This window comes from Manis javanica, chromosome 13 (genome assembly GCF_040802235.1).
Source record: "Manis javanica isolate MJ-LG chromosome 13, MJ_LKY, whole genome shotgun sequence".
Taxonomy (NCBI): Eukaryota; Metazoa; Chordata; class Mammalia; order Pholidota; family Manidae; genus Manis; species Manis javanica.
In genome coordinates, this window is record NC_133168.1 from 95,867,624 (window position 1) to 95,886,811 (window position 19,188).

General features: G+C 56.8%; 2 protein-coding genes across 3 annotated transcripts; one reads left to right on the forward strand and one right to left on the reverse strand.

The window, feature by feature from the left end:
* Positions 1-69: 69 nt before the first annotated feature.
* On the forward strand, positions 70-13,852 carry SHD (Src homology 2 domain containing transforming protein D). 2 transcript variants are annotated; one of them, XM_073220467.1, is made up of 6 exons: positions 70-5,861; positions 6,860-6,965; positions 7,042-7,230; positions 8,149-8,272; positions 9,385-9,504; positions 12,706-13,852. In XM_073220467.1, exons 1-6 carry the CDS (start codon positions 5,304-5,306, stop codon positions 12,812-12,814), a joined length of 1,206 nt encoding a protein of 401 aa, XP_073076568.1. In that variant the 5' UTR covers positions 70-5,303; the 3' UTR covers positions 12,815-13,852. The 2 variants fall into 2 exon arrangements, with proteins under 2 accessions (XP_073076568.1, XP_017497814.2); XM_017642325.3 differs by lacking the exon at positions 12,706-13,852 and adding an exon at positions 10,559-10,949.
* Positions 11,550-17,929, reverse strand: TMIGD2 (transmembrane and immunoglobulin domain containing 2). The gene is given in 6 exon segments (XM_017642317.3): positions 11,550-11,795; positions 11,798-12,040; positions 12,274-12,399; positions 12,477-12,515; positions 15,909-16,271; positions 17,834-17,929. Coding segments are annotated over 6 exon segments (1,053 nt in total). The 5' UTR covers positions 17,907-17,929; the 3' UTR covers positions 11,550-11,586.
* Between the last annotated feature and the right edge of the window lie 1,259 nt (positions 17,930-19,188).

The window sequence follows — 19,188 nt, forward strand, 5'->3', positions numbered from 1 at the left end:
CAGCTCTGGTGTGTGTACTTCTCCCACTCTCCAGTATTTTCTAGTTGAAGGCCCTTCGTCCCCACCAGCCTCCTCCACAACCTGACCAACCCCAGCTCTTCCCTCCCAGCCCTCCCGGCGTTGCTGGCATCAGCCTTCCCCACACACACATGCGCACACACCCCGACCTGCGTTTGGCATTTAATCAGGATTTGTGTGTTTCACCCTCAGAGTTTGGGGATGAAAAGCCCCCGCTTTGGAGACCCACTGTCTATCGATAATTTGTGTGCTTAGCTACGACAGATGAAGGGGCACCTGGGATCCAGCCATGGCTGCTGATGCAAATGTGGGGGGCCTCACATCACAGCGGCATGGCTGCGTGGACGGGTCTTGGTTTTGCAGCCCTGACGGGTAGGCTGAAGCCGGCTCATACTGGCAGAGACCTGGTACATGGCGCATCTGTCTTCCCAATTCGCGCTCAGCCATCATTTCTGTGGCCGTGGTGGGAGTACATGCAGCATAGACACGGGCCTGCCAGCACACCACCACCTGTTGACCCACGCAGTGGCTGGGACATGGCTGTTGGTTAAAATACATCATCTGGCTTAAGTAGCTCCGAAAAGGGATTGGGAGGCTTAGGGCCTCTCTGGTTTGTTCTGATTCCTTTTAAAATGTTTCCTGAACGTCCATAGTTTTTGACCTACTGCAGTTTTTGCCATGTGCAGGCACCATCTGTTACCGTCATTTACCTGGTATTCTTAACATGTTTATTGCCCATGTCTCTCTTAGTATTGGTTAACTAGGTCCGTACAACAAATTATCCCAAAAGTTAGCAGCCTAGCACAGCAGGATGCTGGGTGTGGATTTGCTGAGTTCTCTGGTTCAGGGCTGCAATGTCGGCCAGGGCTGGGTTCTCATTGGAAGGCCCGACTGCGGCAGGATCGGCTTCCGGTTTCACTCACGTAGTTGTTCACAGGATTCAGTGCCACACGGGCTCTTGGCCAGCGACTGCCCTCAGTTGCTTTCCCCCATACACCTCTCTAATGGGCTTCCTGTGGCCACACCAGGAGAGTGGGTCACCTTTGCCATGTTCCTCTGGTTAGAAGCAAGCCACAGGTCTCAGCCACATTCAAGGGAAGGGAATTACATGGGGCCACCTGAGGGTCGTCTACCTGCCATACTTCATGAGCTTTACAAGAGCGGGTATGGTAGTACGTCCCCAGCACCTAAAACCGTCCAGTCACATAGTAGGTGCTCAGTGAATGTTTGTGGTCTAAGTGGGTGTCTCTCTACTCACAGATGAAGGAAACAAGGCCCAGGGATCCCCACGGTTCTGGCCACTCTCTGCCACCCCTCCACACTCCACAGCAATTGGTTTTTAATTCTGAATTTTCTGCAGGCTTTTAAGCCTCATTTTCTCAGCCCAGGACCTGGGCGTAGTCTTGTTCTTGGTCCCTTATGGTGGTTCCCAGGTCGGAGCAAGCAGAGGGACAGCAGCACATTGGGTCTGTCGGGTGTGTGGATCCTCCGGGGCCTCAGCCCACCTCCCCTCCCTGCCCTTCCCCCTCCTCCCCTGGAGCCTGCCCTTCCCCACCCCCGCTGCCAGGCCTCTCTCTCCACAAGCCAGCTCAGTGTCTGCCATCCAGGCCTGGGAGCTGTCGCGCCTCATCTGGCATCTCCTCCATCACCTCCCCCGGGGCTGCCTGGCTCCTGGAGCCCACCCCCACCTGCACAGTGGAGATGGGGCTGCTCCGCTTCCAGGGTTCTCCCCGCAGGCCAGGCATTGCACCAAGCTCACCAGGCCCCCTGCCTGCTGCTCCCCGGGGTGCACGCCCATCCTTGTCCCATTTACAGGGGAAGGAGCTCCTTGGCCTGGGCTCAGAGTGTGAGGGGCAGGTCCTGGGTTTGAAACTGCAAGGCTCCAAGACTGTATTTGATCACCGTGCTCCACTACAGGTAGCCCTGCAGGGGCTGGGCTGCGCCTCCCTCACCAGACTGACACACCTGATGATGGGGCTGTCTCCTCCGTCAGACCAGGGGTCCTTGAAGGCAGGCTCATGCCACCTCCATCCGCCGGGGACTCCTGAAGATCAGCCTGTTTCCTCCATGAGACTGGGGGCCCTTGAAGTCAGAGCCACGTCTCCCTCCCCCAGACTAGATGCTTCAGAGGGCTGGGTCATGCCTCCCCTGTCAGATCGGGGAGCCAGTATCTCCCCCATCAGACCGGGGGCTTCTGAGGGCAAGACCATGTCTCTTCCATCAGACTATTCAGAAAGTGCAGGGTTGTGTCTAAGAGCTTCTGAGGGCAGAGATTCTCCTGTCAGACTAGGAGTCCCTAAGGCAGGGCCGTGTCACCTCCATTGGAGTAGGAGTTTCTAGGCCCCCCACGGGCCATCCGCACCCCGTGCCAAGGCTCCCTGTCTGGTTGCCCCATGAGACAAGGGTGAGGGTGGGAGAGGCAGGCACAGCCCCGAGCCAGGGACCCCCTCTGGCCCCTTCTGAGCCCCCATCCACTCCGAGCACCTACCTATCACGCATTAGAATATGACTCCCCGTAGAAAGGAGTGAAGCGCTGACACCCGCTGCAAGATGGGTGGACTTAGAGACTCCAGTGCAGAAGGCCACACACAGTGTGAGGTCCCATTTATATAAAATATCCAGGACAGGCACATCCGCAGAGACAGACAGATTAGAGGTTGCCAGGGCCTGGGGATTTGGGGAGAATAGAGAGTAGCTGCCAGTTGGGTATGGGGTTTCTTTTTGGGGTGATGAAAAATATTCTGGAATTTGTGATGGGTACACAATCTTGTGAACATACTAAAACCCACCGAAATGTGGGTAAATTGTTAGGTATGTGAATTGTACCTCACAAAATAAAAGGCAGCCCCAACAGTACGTGGCAGTAAGCATTCAACAGGTTATGTATTCCCCTGCCCCCCGTTTTACAGGTGGGCAAACAGTCCAGACGATTACCCGAGGTCAAGCAGGCTGGGATTCCAGAAACATCCTCAGCCCGAGATGCCTTTGATAAACTGCCTCTCAGACCCAGAGTGCTGGGAGAAGGGAGGTCCCTCGGCCCAGGACCCCCAGACCACCCCACCTGCCCGTGTTTGTCCATGCGGTGCCCCCTCCCGGCCTGGCTCCCTGGCCCCCCACCTCCCAATCTCAGAAAGCCAAAACCGAGGAGGATCTATGGCCATTCCAGGTCCTGCCCAGCTCTCCTCAGCCCCCGAGCCCCCTCCCTGCCCCTCTCCTTGGGGTGGGGTGCGGGCAGCCCCAGGAGAAGCCAGCTCAAAAGCGCAGGGAAGTCAAACACCGTTTGATTCTGCCTCCGGGGCCTCTAATTGCTATTCCTCACACACCCTGTAATTAGAAGGCCCCTTTCAAATATTTATACCGCAGACGTCTCCTATTTATCCGACAGGGAGAGGACTCGGATTCGATGAGATCTGTCAACAGCTCTTCTCTGAGCTGGGAATTGCCTTGCGGCAGACAGAAACCAGGACTATTACCCCGTGCGCCCAGCAGCCCCCCAGGGAAGCCCCTTGTCACTGATCTGGGAGGGTGGGGCGCGGGGAGCGAGGGTGAGTGTACTTGGGGAGGGAGAGCGAGTTCAGCAGGTTCGAGCTGGGGGGCCCGGCCGAAGCAGGAGAGAGGAGGGCATCTGGGAGCCCCTGCTGCCCCGAGAGGCTTTGCCTGGTCGCTCCTGGCCGCAGGTTCCCCACCTGGGAAATGGGCAGAGGGCCGCTGGTTCTGTGTAGAGATCCTGCGAGGTCTTGAGGGCCACATCGTGGCGTCCAGGTGGCAATGACCGGCAGGGCAGCTCGCAGCAAGTCCTTCCCCCCTCTGTGCCTTGGTTTGCTCACCGGGAAAAAAAAGAACACTTCCAGGTTTTTCGTATTAGAAGCCTGGTATATCGAGGCAGGAAAGCAAGGTGCAGTCTATGCAGACATTGCCCCAGCCCCGCTGTTCTGGGAGGCAGGTCACAGCAGTGTCGGCTCTGAATTCTGCTGGTGCCCCCTGCCCTCCAAGCCTTAGGTACCAGCCCACCCTGAGGTGGAAGAAGGGAATCTGGGTGACTCCAGTATTAGGGGGAACTGAGCAAGCCCGCGTAGGTGGAAAGAAAAATGTGTTTGCTCTGGAATTAGCCGGCAGCCCTCTGCCCCCAGGCCTCTCAGGGTCCTCACCCCAGACAGCTGCAGGGCCTCACCGCCAACAGGCAGTCGGGGCAGGGGAGACCCCCTCTCGGTTCTGCCCCCCTCCCTGCCTCCACCCCCAGAAGCCACAAAGGGACAGATGCTGAGGACACGCGCCAGGGACAGATACCATCTCCCTTCCCCTGGCCAGCTGCTCCGACCCTCCCCCTTGCTGCAAGTAGTCCCCTGGGGAGGGGGCACAGCGGAGGGCCCTCTCCGGGGAGGGGAAGCCAGACCCCTGGCCCGCCCTTTGCCTCCCCATCCCTTTGGCTGCGTCAATACCAATTTTAGCCAGTGACCTCTGGGACAATTCCCACACCCCCACCTCCTGGTCCGTTTCGCCGCCAGTGATTCGATCTCAACCCTCAGTAGTGGCCGCTCTCACCCCTTCTTGCGGTCAAGTCCAGCCCCCCATTTCGAGGTCAATTTCCGCCTCCCCCCCCCGCTCCCCACCTGGTACCGCGCGAGGCCAGCGCTGTCGGTTCCCACGTCCCGCGCCCCTCGCCTGCTCCCGCCAGCCTCGGTGCTCCGGGTCAGCGTCCAGCTGCCGCGGCCCCGGCCCCGCGGCCCCCGGCGCATCCCCTCCCTCCCTCCCTGAGCTCCGGGGAGGGGGGAGGGCGGGGACGCCGGGGCGGGGCGGCGGGGGAGCCTTGACGTCGCTGCCCCGGGCCGGTAGGCGCTGGGGCGTCCGTCTGCGCGCCCCCTCCTCAGAGTCCCACCTCCCGGCCGAGCGCCGGCGGCGGCGGGTCAAGTCTCTCCGGAAGCGTGAAGGGGGATTGGAGGCGGTTTTATTTCCCTTTGTGCCGGTGGCTGGGGCCGGATCGAGGCGGCCGGGCCGGGGACCGCGGGACTGGGGCGCCCCCCGGCGCGGAGAGGAGCGCAACAAAGGGTGCGCCGCGCTCGGGTCACTGTCCCCGCGGCCCAACTTTGCGCGCGGCACCCGCGCCCCGGGGGAGCCCGCCCGCTGCGCTGAGAACCCAGGCGTCCGGGCTGAGCGAGGGCTGGGGGCGGCCGCAGGCGGCGCTGTCGCGGACCCCAGCGGGAATCCCGGAGCTTCCCGGAGGCGGCGAGCTGCCGAGCCGTGCGCGGGGACCGCGCCGCCCGCGGGAACTCCGCGCGCTTCCGCGGATGCCCCTCGCGCTGGCCGCGCGACCCCGTGCCCTGCGTCCTGGGCCCTGCCGGGCGCGCCCGCCCCCCGCCGTCCTTCCAGAGCCGGGCTCCTCTGCCCCCGTCGCCTCCTCTCTCCTCTCCACCCTCTTCTGGGCGCAGCCAAGGGGCACACCTGGTCCTCCTCCTCCTCCCTGGGTGCTCTGCAGAGAGAGGGGGCCCGGAGGGGGGCATGTGAGTCCCCTCCTGACAGAGGCCAGGCTCGGGGTGACGCGCGCCCAAATGGCCAAGTGGCTACGGGACTACCTGAGCCTTGGCGGCCGGAGGCCCCCTCCGCAGCCGCCCACCCCCGACTACACCGAGAGCGACATCCTGCGGGCCTACCGGGAGCAGAAGGATCTGGACTTCGAGGACCCCTACGAGGACGCGGACAGCCGCCCGGAGCCGGACCCCGCCGGCCGCTCGGACTCCAGGGGCCCCGGAGACGCCAAGTATGACTCTCCCAAGCACCGGCTCATCAAGGTGGAGGCGGCGGACATGGCCAGGGCGAAGGTCTTGCTGGGCAGCGCCGGGGAAGAGGTGCGTGGCTGAAGCCCCAGGCTGGGTGGTGCCGGGAGACTGGGTGGGGAGGGCGGGCTGGGCGCCCTCGGCCTTGGGGAGCTAGTTTAACATGTGACCCCGGGGGCAGGCCAGGGCATCAGCGGCACGCTCCCCCGTCCTCCACCTGCTTGGTGGGGCCCAGTCTGGCCCCTTTCAGCGCCCAGCGCTGGTTTCTCCCCACCTCTCTGGCTCTGCTTTGTCCTGGCAGCCGGAGGGGTCTTCCTGAGGCCGACTGAGTCACTCCCCTACCCGGCACCCAGCATCCTTCCCCACTACTCTGCCCATCCTCTGTTCCCGTTTTACAGCAGGGGAAACTGAAGCTCACGGAAGCCAAGGAACTGGCCCAAGGTCACGTGGCCCTAGCGCATTAGAGCTTGAACCCCGACCTGCCTCTAATGCCCATGCTTTTTCCAGTATTTTTTCTAGACAATCAGGGAGTCGACCCCAAACCCTTAGTGAAGACAGAGAAGGATTTGAGGAGGGTTGCAAGAGGCTGTGTTGGGTAGTGGTTAAGAGCAAAGAGCAAAGTAGGAGAAGGCTGCGACTCAGGGAAACGGACAGCCTGGGCTCAAAACTTGCCTCTTACCAGCTGTGTGACCCTGAGCAAGTGCTTACCCTCGCTGTGCATCAGTTTTCCCATCTGGAAAAGGGATAATCTACTTATGGAGGGTTGGTATGACAAGGAAATATATGTAAAGCATTTAGAACAGTGCTGCCAGCTGATAAACATTGAAATTACTGAATAAGGGAGGCAGGGTCTGTATCGGGGAGGTCAGGACAGCACAGAGGAAGAGAGCCGGGGAAGCTGGGATCCGTCTGCACTTACCGGCGGTAGACAAGACTCACTACCCCCCAAAACAGAACAGCTCGAGGGGATGTGTCAGATGGCCCAGAGAGGTGCACCATCGCCCAGCAGGGGTACCAGAGCGAGGCTCGGTTGCCCTGAACACTTGCTCCTCCCTCCCATTCCCCTCCAGTCAGAAGTGGACACTGAATACTCAGAGCCCTTTGATGCCCAGCCTCACCCACCACCCCCAGATGATGGCTACATGGAGCCCTACGATGCCCAGCGGGTCATGAGTGGTGAGTGGCCAGGCCTTGGGGGGAGGTGGCAGGGTCCTGGGGGGAAGTGGCAGCTGACCAGTGCTCTTGGCCTCAGAATTTCCCTGCAAAGGGGTGCAGCTGTATGACACTCCCTATGAGGAGCAGGACTCCGAACTGGGAGAAGGCCCCGCTTCCGGGAGGCGGCCTCGCCAGAGCCGGATGCCCCAGGACGATGAGCGGCCAGCAGACGAGTACGACCAGCCCTGGGAGTGGAAGAAAGACCACATCTCCAAGGCATTTGCAGGTGCTTTTCTGGCCCAGGCCCTGACCCTCCAGGCCCTGAATGCCCGTGTTTATTTCCTACTCTGGCCATATCCCCTTGTCTCAACTTAAAAAGGAGACCCCAGTCACCTGCTGCATTGGTAGTTCATTAATTCTCACTAGAGTGAATGACTTGATAGTCACAAATTTCTCTTCCCAGGATCTTTCTCATAAACTCAAATGTATCAGAGTGCAGTACGTCTTCCTTCTGCTCAGTACAGTGCAGGGAGAGGCTTTAGTGTCAGACTGGACCTGGGTTTATGTCACTTTATCAGAGTCTCAGTTCCCTTACCTATAAAATAAGGGTCCTTATAGTACCTTACAAACAGGGTGTTTGTAAAATGAATGCTAGAAAATGCTCAATTACTCCAGAGCTGAGAGGGTAGCGTTTCTTAGTAGCTCTCATTAGGCGGACCTGGGGTCAGTTCCTTCCTGAGCTGGGTAAGCTTGGACTAGACTCTGAGCCTGTTTCCTCTTCTGTAAAAGGGGTAGTAACAAGGTCAGCTTTAAGAAACAAATACCTGGGACCAGGAAGAGTGGTGCAAACCCAGCTTTGCCCCAGAAGTTGTATGACTGGGAGGAAAATCGAGGCTCAGTACCTCAGTCTTCCTGTCTGCACACTGGGGGTGGTTTTCTAGCTTCGTGGCTTGGCCATAAACTTCCCAACTGCCCTTCCATGCCACCAGACTTAGATATGACCACGCCTCTTCATTCTGAAGCCAATTGGTTGCTCCTGAGCCAATCCTGCCCCAGCCTTAGACCCAACCCTTCTCTTTTGGATTCTGATAGGTTGTCCCAAGCTGGCATGCCCTTCATGCTGAGAATCCATTGGCTTGCTCTTGCCCCGTCCCTGCCCCCACCAGGTGACGCTTGACCCTTTTCTCTCTGACCACCCCCACAGTGCAGTTTGACAGTCCAGAGTGGGAAAGGACCCCGGGCTCAGGCAAGGAGCTCCGGAGACCCCTGCCCAGAAGTCCCCAGTCCGCAGAGCGCGTGGACCCAGCCCTGCCCGTGGAGAAACAGCCGTGAGTGGGGAAGCTGAGGATGAAAGAGCCATCTTGAATCCCTCACTGCCTCATACCAGCTAGACTCCTCTGACTGGGGCGTCTGGAGGAACTTCGATTCATTCATTCACGTCATTCATTTCTTCAACTAATCTTCATGGGGCACCAGCACCTACTGTGTGCTACACACCTAGTTAGATGCAATGCAAAATCAGACGGAGTTACCTTCTCTCCGGCATCAGGTTCCAGGTTGAAATCTCCACCCTTCATCTCTTAGCAGTGTGGCTTTTGGCAAGTCACTTAACCTCTCTGAGCCTTAGGTTCAAAACCGCCAAGGTGGTGCCTTAGCTCAGAGTAAGTCTGCACTTGGGTGGGGCTTAGAGCAAAGCCTGAGGGCAAAGAGACAGAACCCAAACATCCTTGCCCCTAGGAGATCTTGGGATGGAACTGTGTGCCTCAGGATTTTGAGGGGGTCCCAACTTTGGGGCAGGGGTGAGGCACCCAGAATGGAAGGGTCTGGGTCTTCTTCTCTGTGCCTCTTCGGCCTAGGAGCTCCTGGAGGAACTCCCTAAGCCCCTGGAGCCCAGCCCGTGTGTGTTTATCACAGTCGTTCCCAAACCTCTTAGGTGGGCCATACATTAGAACTGATTAACACTGACGCACGGGGGGGGGGGGTGTTTATCTTCTTTTCCATTTTCTTTCAATACAAACCACCACCAAGTCTGGTGCTCATCTGCCTTTGACACCTTGCTTGCAACTGCTAACCTGTCGGAGCACAGTAAAGATATACTCGGTTAAGAAATGGTACAAGTGGGTGAGGATACAAGATGCGGCAAATAGGAAAGTGATACACAAGTGATTCCGGTTGGGAGCGCGGGGGGCATCCGAGCACCATGAGGACCCTGCGCGCGCGGAGGCTCTAGAAATCAAGGTCAGGGAGGGAGCAGCTGCCGCCTCCCCGAGAAAGCCGGGTCTGCCTGATAACCAGGCTCCCCTGAGAAACCCAGGGGAATCTTTCCTGCTTGTTTGCCTGGAGATCACAAGTCCTTGGACCAGCCGTTCCTGCACCAGACCCCAGAGTGGGTCTGAAGGCGGATCGTCCCATTCGTGAGACACCTCCCCTGAACCCCTAGGTGGTTCCACGGCCCGCTGAGCCGGGCGGACGCCGAGAACCTCCTGTCGCTCTGCAAAGAAGGCAGCTACCTTGTGCGGCTCAGCGAGACCAGCCCGCAGGACTGTTCCCTGTCCCTCAGGTGAGAACCCTGGCCCGGGAGGGACAGACGGTCACGGGACCGCGTGTGTCGTGTTTTCCTATTAGTTCCGGGGGAGCAGAGGGGTGTGGCGCCAGCAGGCAGTGGGTGGGGCTTCGGGACCAGCGGGCGGGGCTTCCAGGGAGGCCAAAAACATGGTTCCAAGGAGAATGAGCTCCCTGTCACTGGAGGTATGCAAGAAGATGGCGTGGAAGCCATACAGTAAATCTAGGACTTGGGTGAGATGGGGAACCAGATGTTTCCTTTGGACTTTTTCAGTCCAAAAGTTAAAGTATATCCATTTGTGTGCTTCTGGGGCTAGAATCTCAGTAGCTCTGTAGGCCTTTGAGTTTGAGACCCTGGTTCTGTGCACTTCTCTGCCTATAATTCTAAGTGTCTGATTATAAAACCACTTCTAAGATTATTCTAGGCATCTGGGTGTGAGATTCCTAAAAGCCCAAGATGGTTGAGGGCTTGGAGAAGGGTTCAAATCCTGCCTCTGCCACTTGCTAGCTGTGTGACCTTAGCTAAATCATTCAACCTCTCTGGGCCTCGGTTTTCTCATCTGTGAAACGAGAATACTAATAAGATCTACTTCATGGTAATACTTGGATGATTGAATGGGAAAAAAAAAAGTACGCGGAAAAAGATTGAGAATAGTGCCCAGGAGAGAGGGAGTGCTTGATTCTTATTAATGACGATGATAAAATTCTCAAGTTCGAGATCATTCCATCCACCAGGGATGGAAAAAGGACAGGGACGCCAGACTGGGGGTGGTTAAACTAGTGGGGAGCGCAGGCATCAGGATGTTTGGAGAGCAAGTGCAGTCTGTGTTCCAGGAGAGGGACCTCCCCCCACGAGGACCCCCAGCCTGCCTCCAAAGCGGAGAGCGTGGGGTGCGTCCCTGCTAGTGTGGAACATGCCAGCAGCTTGGCCCCAAATGTGTACCGGAAATGTTTGGGATGCCAGTCCCTGGCTCCTGGGGGCCACGAGGGGGTGGCTTTAGGGCTGGAGTGGGTCTGGGGCGCCGAAAGCCCCCTGTGACACCTGTCTGCAGGAGCAGCCAGGGCTTCCTGCACCTGAAGTTCGCCCGGACCCGAGACAATCAGTACGTGCTGGGGCAGCACAGCGGTCCCTTCGCCAGCGTGCCTGAGCTTGTCCTGCATTACAGCTCCCGCCCTCTGCCCGTGCAGGGCGCCGAGCACCTGGCCCTGCTGTACCCGGTGGCCACGCAGAGCCCCTGACCACCTCTGGTCTCTGTGCTGCCGGCTGCAAACCGCCGGGCATCCTTCCGGGCCCGGAGGCCTGAGGGGGAGACCCCCTCCCCGTCCAGGCTCCGGGTCTTCACCAGAGCCACCTTCTCGGCCCCCTTCTGGGTTTCAGGGCCTAGAATTGCACCTTGAAGCCCTCCGCTGGCCTGGAAAATAAATGTTATTGTGCGTTTCAAATGTCCTTTCTGGGCGGCAGGGATCCAGGCCCTGGGAAGGGGAAGGGTGTCCCCACTCCTCGTTTGGGGACGGGGCTGGGGTTGGCGCCCGAATTGCTCACAGGCAGTAAGCAAAGCTCAGAGCTAGAGGAAGGCAGGGAGAGAGGGAAAGAGGCAAAGGAAAATCCAGAGACGCTGGAGACCCGCAGATACAAAGATGGAGAAACTGAGGGGCAAGGCGCTCCAGGCAGCCCCACCCCACTCGGCCCTCCCTCGCAGGGCCCGCGCAGCGGAGGCTGCTGCGCAGAAAGGACATCTGTCCCCATGGAAACGGCAGCGTGGGCGAGGGGGGCGGGCCCAGTTGGTGTCACTTCAAGGTGACAGTCGGACAGGAGACCCCAGGAGCTGAGAAGTGACAGGGAGCTCCCATCTCTCTCCTGGGAGGGTACACCAGCTGGAGGGGGTCACTTACAGCTCAGGGCACTGCTTGGGGGCTGGGGGCCTTACTTCTCTGCTAATTGGACACGTCCCTCCAAAGAAAAGAGAGGAAAGCTGGAGGATCATCACGGAGACCCCTCTGGGACACCCAGGTGACCCCTTAAATCTCTTTAGTACCCCCAAATCGCCACAAAGCCTAGCTTTGCTTTCTCTACAAGCCTTTATTGAGTGTGCTGGGGGCAAGCGAGAGGTCCAGCGCCACAGAAATGAAGACAGGGGCCTTCCCTGAAAGAAATGGGCTGGGCTGCTGGGCCCCCCAGTCCCCCTGGAATCAGTCGCGGCTTCGTGTGGCCACCGGGGGCCCCTGTCCGGGTCCCCAGAGTCTCCGTTCCTCTTCTCAGTTCAGGGAACCCTCTTGACCTTGGCTGTCAGAGGGGCCTGGGCCAGGAGACACTCCGCCGGTAGAGATGGGGTGATTGGGGCTGGGGCCGGGGCAAGGTCTGGGGGCCTGACGCTGCTGGGGGCTGGGACGCTGGGAGAAAGAGACGGAGTAGAAGCTCTGGCCTTTCTGGCCCTCCCTGGGAATGTCCAGCGCCTTCCCCTCCACAGGCCATGTCTCAGTTTCCTTTGGGGCCCTCGGGGGCCAGTACAGGACGTTGCTGTAGAGGGCATTCCCTGCGTGGGGTGAGACGGATGACAAAACCAAGAGGGAACTGTCACTTAACAGATCTTGGCCCTCTCCAGCACCCCCCCCCCCACGGGTGCAGGGCCAGCCCTCCCCATCTATCCCCCTTCTCTGCACCCCACAGCCCCACCCTTCCTCCTTCCAGAAGGGCAGGTGGGGGCTGCGTTCAATCCTTGCCGAACGGCTGCAGTTCTCGCATCCGCCACGCGGGGGCCGCGGCTACCTGCACGGTTCCCTGTCTCCTGCTGCCCGCAGCGGCGGCGGCCCCAGATCCAGGCGGCCAGCGCGACAGCGGCCACGGCAACGCCCCCGGCCACCAGCAGCGCGAGGAGAAGGCCTGGGTTGGGGGCTGGGTAGGGTAGGAGGCGGTCAGGTGGGAGCGGGGCAGGGGCGGAGCTGGAGGAGGGACGCGCGGGCGGGGCTCACCTGGGAAACGAATCTGGTTCGGGTTCGTCAGCCAGCCATCTGCAGGAAAGGAATCATGTCCCGTCCAGCCTCCTGCTCCCTTCAGGGCTAAAGCCCCCCTAGCCCCATGCAGGACCTCAGGGTTCCTGCCATTGCCGGCTGTGGGCGTTCCGGCAGGTGTTCCCTCTGACCCTGTTTCCTCCTTTGCTGGCTCACTGTGAAATGACTGGCAACTGGATTTTTTCATCAGGAGCTGCATCACCCTGGTCCTGAGCTCCATCATCCTCGCCATGACCCTCGCCGTCATCCCCACCATGAGCTCCCCCGTCCTTGTCATGAACCCCATCACCCCACAATAGGCTCCACCATTCCCATCACAAGCCCTGTCAATCCCACCTTCAGCCCCTACCTATCACCATCGTCAGGAGCTCTGTCAGCTTGAGCGCGAGCTCATCTTGAGCTCCACCATCCCCACCATGAGCTCTGGCATCCTGGTCATGAGGTCCCTCGTCCTCATGGCTCCTGTGATTTGAGCCCTACTCTGTGCAAACCCATTCTACAGAGAAGCAAACCGAGGCTCAGAGAGCCCAAGTCACTTGCCTGGGGTCACACACCCAGGCAGCAGCTGGGCCCTGCTTTGAACAAAGGCATTGATCGCCTCACTGGCCTCTCCTTCCCTGTTTCAGAAATAAACAAAACCGCTTACACTGGCCTGGACATTTGAGTCTTGCTGAATAATCAGCACTGTAGACATAATAGTTAACTACTTATTGAGTATTCCAGACCCTGTAATAAATTCTTTAGATGTAATCACTTTAAATTCACCTAACCTGATGAGGAAGGCACTATTAGCTGTATTTTGATAACCAAGGAAGCAGGCACAGAGGGATCAAGTTACCTGCCCAAGGGCACACAGCAAGTGAACGGTAGAGTGGGGACATGCTTCCGGGTCTATATAACGAACATGAACCCCAGGCAAAGGCTCCTTCTGCTGTGACTAAGATGACGCCCAGCACCCCCGACCGCTTCGTCTTGCAGGGTCTAAAGTTGGCGGCGGTCCCTGGGGGCTATTGAGCAGCTGTTTGGGGTCGGGGAAGCCAGCTGGGCTAAAGCTGGATCCATGCCCACCCGCTCCCTCGCAGCTGGCAACAACGCACAGCCTGGCGCCTCCACTACCCACTTCTGCTAATTGGTAATTGGCCTTCTCCGCATTGGGGGGTGGGCAAGACAGTCAAAACACACGGCCCCCCAGAGGCAGGCAGTGGGTGGGGCCTGCCAGCTGGAGAGGAGCGGGGCATCTCTTGGGGCTGGGACCCGGGGCTGCCTCCGTTCTCCCTGATGGCTCCAGGCATGTGTCTGAGGCCCTCAGAAACCATCAAGAGAACAGGACCCCCAGCAGGTCAGCCTGGATCACCAGCCCCTAGGCACGCTTTGTCCCCTAAGAGGTCATCACACACAGTGGGGTGAGTGTGTGAGCCGGGCTCTCAAGAAAGCAGCTGCATCCTGGCTTGTGTGCGTGGCAGGACATGTTTTGGTCCTCTCTGGGCCTCAGCTTTCTCATCTGTAAAATGAGGAAGCAGGCTTAGCTGATCTAGAAAGTTCCTTCCACCCTTGAGAGTCAAGGGCTTTTAATCCTGGATTCTAGAGTTCTAGAATTCTCTGCTCTTACATACTCTGAGACTACAAAATTCTAGGAGTCTATCTAAATATTTAAAGACGTTGCAATTCTAAGATCGTAGAATTGTCTGATCCTTTATATCAGTGTTTCTTAACCTTTTTTCATTATTGCCTTCCTAAAGAGACTTTCTATAATCTTATTTTGTTCCTCCATGCAATTTTAATACCAGTTATACTTTAAATCTGCTTATGAACTGTCAATATATCTATGCTTTATATGTAAAAATAGTAAGATTTTCTTTGCCCCCCCCAAGCACCAATTTTTGCCTCATTTGGGGTGATATTCCCCACGGAGAATGTATGCTGTAATTCTGTGAGCCTAGAATTTTAGGTCCCTAGCATTCTAGAACTGCAAAATTCTATTCTGTGGTTTGAGATTCTAGAATTATCCTAGGTAATGACAGACATGTGTACATATGTTGACCCAAAGACAAGTTCTAGATTGTTCATAGCAGCCTTATTTATAATATCCCCAAACTGGAAGCTGCCCAACGGTCATCAGTAGGAAATTGGGTTGATAAATGGTGGTAGAGGCACACCGTGGAATACTCTACAGCAAGGAAAAAGGATGATCCTTAGCTATACGCACCAACATGCACGCATCTTGCAGACAACATGTTGAGTGAAAGAAGCCGGACACAAAAGAGAGTATCTCTATGATTCTATTTAAATAGAATACAAAACCAGCTAAAACAGATCTATGCTGCCAGAAGTCAAGATCATGTGGTTGTGTATTGAGGACTATCTATCCGGGGGCATGAGAATGGTGTCTGGGAGGCAGGAAATACTATCTTTCTTGAGCTGGGTGGTGAGTGCATGGGTGAGGTCAGGCTGCAGACATCCATTGCTATGGTTTGAATATGCCCCCCTAGAATTCATATGTTGAGTTCTAAGCCCCAAAGGTGATGGTGTTAGGAGGTGAGGCGTTGGAGGAGATTAGGTCCTGAGGGTGAATGGGATCAGTGCCCTTATGACAGAGATCCCAGAGAGCCCCCTCGCCCCTCCTCCATGTGAGGTCACAGTGAGAGGACACCAGTCAGTGAACCAAGAAGATGGTTCTCACCAGAACGTACCCATGCTGGCACCTGGGTCTTGGATTCCCAGCCTCTAGAATAATTAAAAAATAAATCTCTGTTGTTTATAAACCACCCAGTCTGCAGTATTTTGTTACAGTAGTCCAAATGGATTAGGACATCCATTGAGCTGGCCCCTGACAGCGTGTGCGTTTCTCTGTATGTAAGATATACTTTAATAACATTTTAAAAAAAGATTCTGGGATTGTTTTTAACCCAAACTCCAGAATTATATATATTCAAGAGTCTCTATGAATATGATATTCTGGAACAGGGCTCAACAAACTACAGACTGCAGAACAAATCCGGCCCACTGCCTGTTTTTGTTTTTGTTTTTTTGTTTAATAAAGTTTTATTGGAACCCAGTCTGTCTATTGCTATACATACGTTACGGCAGCTTTTGCACTATGACGGCAGAGCTGAGTTGCTGCAACAGAGACCATGTGGTCCACAAAACAGAAAATATTTACTATGTGGCCCTTTACAGAAAATGTTTGCTAAGCCCTGGTCTAGAATTATAACTTCCCATGTACCTTTGGTTCTGGGATTCTAGAATTCAATGTACTTGAGTTTCCGGGATTTCCGGTCCTAAGGATCTGACTCAAAGAATTTAGAGTTTACGTGGCCAGGAGTTTGAGATTCTAGAGTCTTCAGATTCCAGCAGTCCCAAATCTCTGCTTCTGCCTGCCACGCACTGTCATACCTCTTTCCACCAGGAGCTGTGTCCCATTTCCCTCAGCTTCCTCCAACTCAGGAATCTCCAGGGCCGCCCAGCACACGTAGTTCCCACTGTCTCTGAGGCTCACGCGGTCCAGTTGCAGGGTGAAATTGCCAGGGGGCCGCCAGGAAAGCCATCCCTGGGGCCCACAGTCCTCCAGGCTGAGATTGCCGTTGGTGAGGAGGAGGAGGCCGCACAAGACGTCAAGGTCCTTGGTCCACCAGACACGAAGCTGCTCCCAGGCCTGAGTGAGCACCACCTGGCAGGCCAAGGTCACCTGGCTGTCCTGCCTCACCTGGAGAAACCTGGGCCCCTGCTGCACACTCAGGCTTGTGGCTCCTTGCAAGGCTGGGGGACAGAAGAGGTGAGTGTGTGGTTGTGAGTGTGTATGTGTGTTTGAAACCTTGCTATCTGGGTGCTCTTTCCAAGGTGATCAACAGCCTCATCTGTGAAATGGGTGTAAGGCTCTCAGCACTTGTGAGATTCCAGCTCTCAGCCACATAAATATCGCCTTGTGTGTGCCAGGCCCTGTGCTGGACACTGTGGACACAGATGCAGAGGTGACTGTGATAAGATAAAATCCCCTGCCGTCATGGAGCTGACAGTCTGGGGGAGAGACACGCAGGAAGGCGTGAAGTGAGAATCTTGATACAAAAGGAATCAGGAGCGGCAATAGAGGGTAGGGAAGAGATGAGAGAAAATCTGCTTTTCGAGGGTGGTCAGAGAAGACCTCTCAGAGGAGGTGACATTTGAGCAGGGATCTGAATGGGAAGAAGCAGCCAGTCATGGGAAGGAAGGAAGATATGGAGAAAGAACATTCCAGGCAGAGGGAACAGCCCGTGGAAAGGCCCTGGGGCAGGACTGTGGCTGGTAAGTTGCAGGAACAGCAAGGAGGCCCATGTGGCCAGAGCAGAGCAAGCAAGGGGCAGAGAGGGAGGAAGCAGGATCAGAAGGGGCAGAAGGGGTGGCTTATCCACGGCTCTGCAGGTTCCCGGGGTGCGGTGTGGAGGGGGTGGGGAGGTGGGGATGGGGAAGGGTAAGCAGTTTGCTTTTTAATCTAAGCGTGAAGGGAAAGCCAGGGAGCAGGGAGGAAACGTGGTCCAATTTAAGTTTTAAAAAAATCTTCAGACCCCGGAGGTGAGAACAGACTAAGGGGTGGGGGAATGAGCAGCCGTGGGAGGCGAGGGTCCAGGGGAGCAGTGCCGGGGCAGGCCCCTGGGAAGAAATGGTCAGAATCTGAACAGAATCTGCAAGTCGCATCTGGAAGAACGGCAAGAACCGAAGCAGGAGAGAGGGAAAGGGGTGGGGGCGGATTTCCAAGGTTTTAGCCTGAGGGACTGTGGCGGTGTGGACGCGGTGGCTCTTGGCCAAAATAGGGCACAATGAGGAAGGAGCAGGGCTGGAGTAGGAGTTTGGTTTTGGCCATGGGAAGTCTGAGGTGCCTGCTGGACGCCCCAGAAGGAGTGTGCGTGGGTCAAGTTCCTGGCATTTGTGACGCAATGCCGCTGACTCCAGAGAATTGAGAGAGATCCAGGGAATCGTGTTCCAGGCAGAGGGAACAGCCGGTGCAAAGGCCCAGAGGTAGGATCAAGTTTGGTGTGTTGAAGAAAAAAGAAAAGAAAGAAAAGCCAGCAGGCCGGATAAGGGGAAGAGTGGGAAAAATAGAGGCCAGCAAAGCCACGTCATGCGAGACTGCTATGTAGGTCATGGTGTAAATCCACTTTAGGGGCCCCCTCTGAGGACCCTTGCTAGAGCCATTCAAGCCCGCAAAAGGTTCTGAGCGTCCGAGAGAGGAGACCCTGTTTAGCAGGGCAGAGAGACTCAGGTTAGAGGGGCTCCGAGTCACAAGGGCAGGAGCCGGGCTGACACACAGCAGAAGAGCCAGAGGCGGGGGAGGCTCACATACTCACCCCAGACCTGCACCAGGAGGACCAGCACCATGCCCAGGGACCCCATTCCTGGCCCACCAGGTCCCCCTCTCATGGCCCGCACCCCATTGCCTCCACTTCCCTTTCAATTTGACAGACTTCCTGCCACAATCCCCACCCCCGCCACAGGGGCAGATGTGATACCTAGGCCAGGCAGCCGAGGTCTGATGTCAGGCGGCCAGTGCTGCTGGGGCCCCACTTCCTGCTGCCTCCTGCCTCGGTTTCCCCAGAAGATTTTTTTTTTAATCTAAAAGTCGGGATGCATCCGTGAGTGGAGACAATGGGTCCTAGCGAATGGAACACTTTCTTGAAGACTCTGCCTAAACACACCTGGGCTGGGGGAACACACTGGAAGGCCAGGTGATGCAGGCGTGGGGGAGGGGAGAAGTCAGCAGAGGCTTGAGTGGCAGGTTGAATAGAGCAATCCCAGCTTCAGTGATTTTTGCCCTCAAAACATCTTTCTTTGAGGGTCAAAAGTATGGATTTCTGCTGGTGGCTTTGGGTCCCACAGCAGGTATGGGAGGTCCTCCTGCCCCCACAGCCTGGGTAGAAGTTTGGGGAACCTTTTGAGGGGAGTCATAGGCTCTGGACTTTTGCCCAGCTCTGCAGAAGCAGCTGTCACCCCAGGAGGAGGGGTCAGATCCCCCAGGCCTCAATGTCTTACCCCTCAACCACCATGTGACCTCCTTCCTCACCCAGAAAGAGGAGGGCCTGCCTCCTTTGCAGAATCATTCCTGTCAACCACGGGGAGGCCCCTCGGTGGCACTCTCCCCACACGACCAACAGCCGCACAAGCTCCTAGCCTCCCCCTGTGCAGGCCTCCCCCTCCTGCAGACTTTCTGAAGCTCTACTGCCAGGGCAATGCTGTAGATCCTGGATTGGTTCAGCTCTAGGCAAACGGGGAAGACAAGAGCAGTACACATACGTTCCTGGCCCCGTGGATTCTGGGTAGACAGAGGTTTCTGGAGGAAGAGATGTCAGAGCCTGGGGCTTTGTGGGATGTATAGGAGTTGGGTTGTGATGTTGGGTAAGAAAGAAGGCAGTAGAAACTGAACACCCGCTTGGGCAAAAGGCTTTGGCTTTTCAGTAGATGCAAGGCATATGAGTAGTCAGGGTTGGCCGGGGTGTTGGAATTCTAGTTTGAGCAGCTGCTAAGCAGTTGCTTGAGCATACACACAGGGAGACCAGGGATGGGTCTAAGATCACACGACAGGGCCAGGAGTCGAACCCAGGCATCCTGCCTCCCAGGTTCTGGCTTTTTCCAGCTGAGCCATCACAACCAAGAATTCCTAGTGGGCCGCATGCTCGGGGACTCCAGCTTTCAGTGACCGACTCCG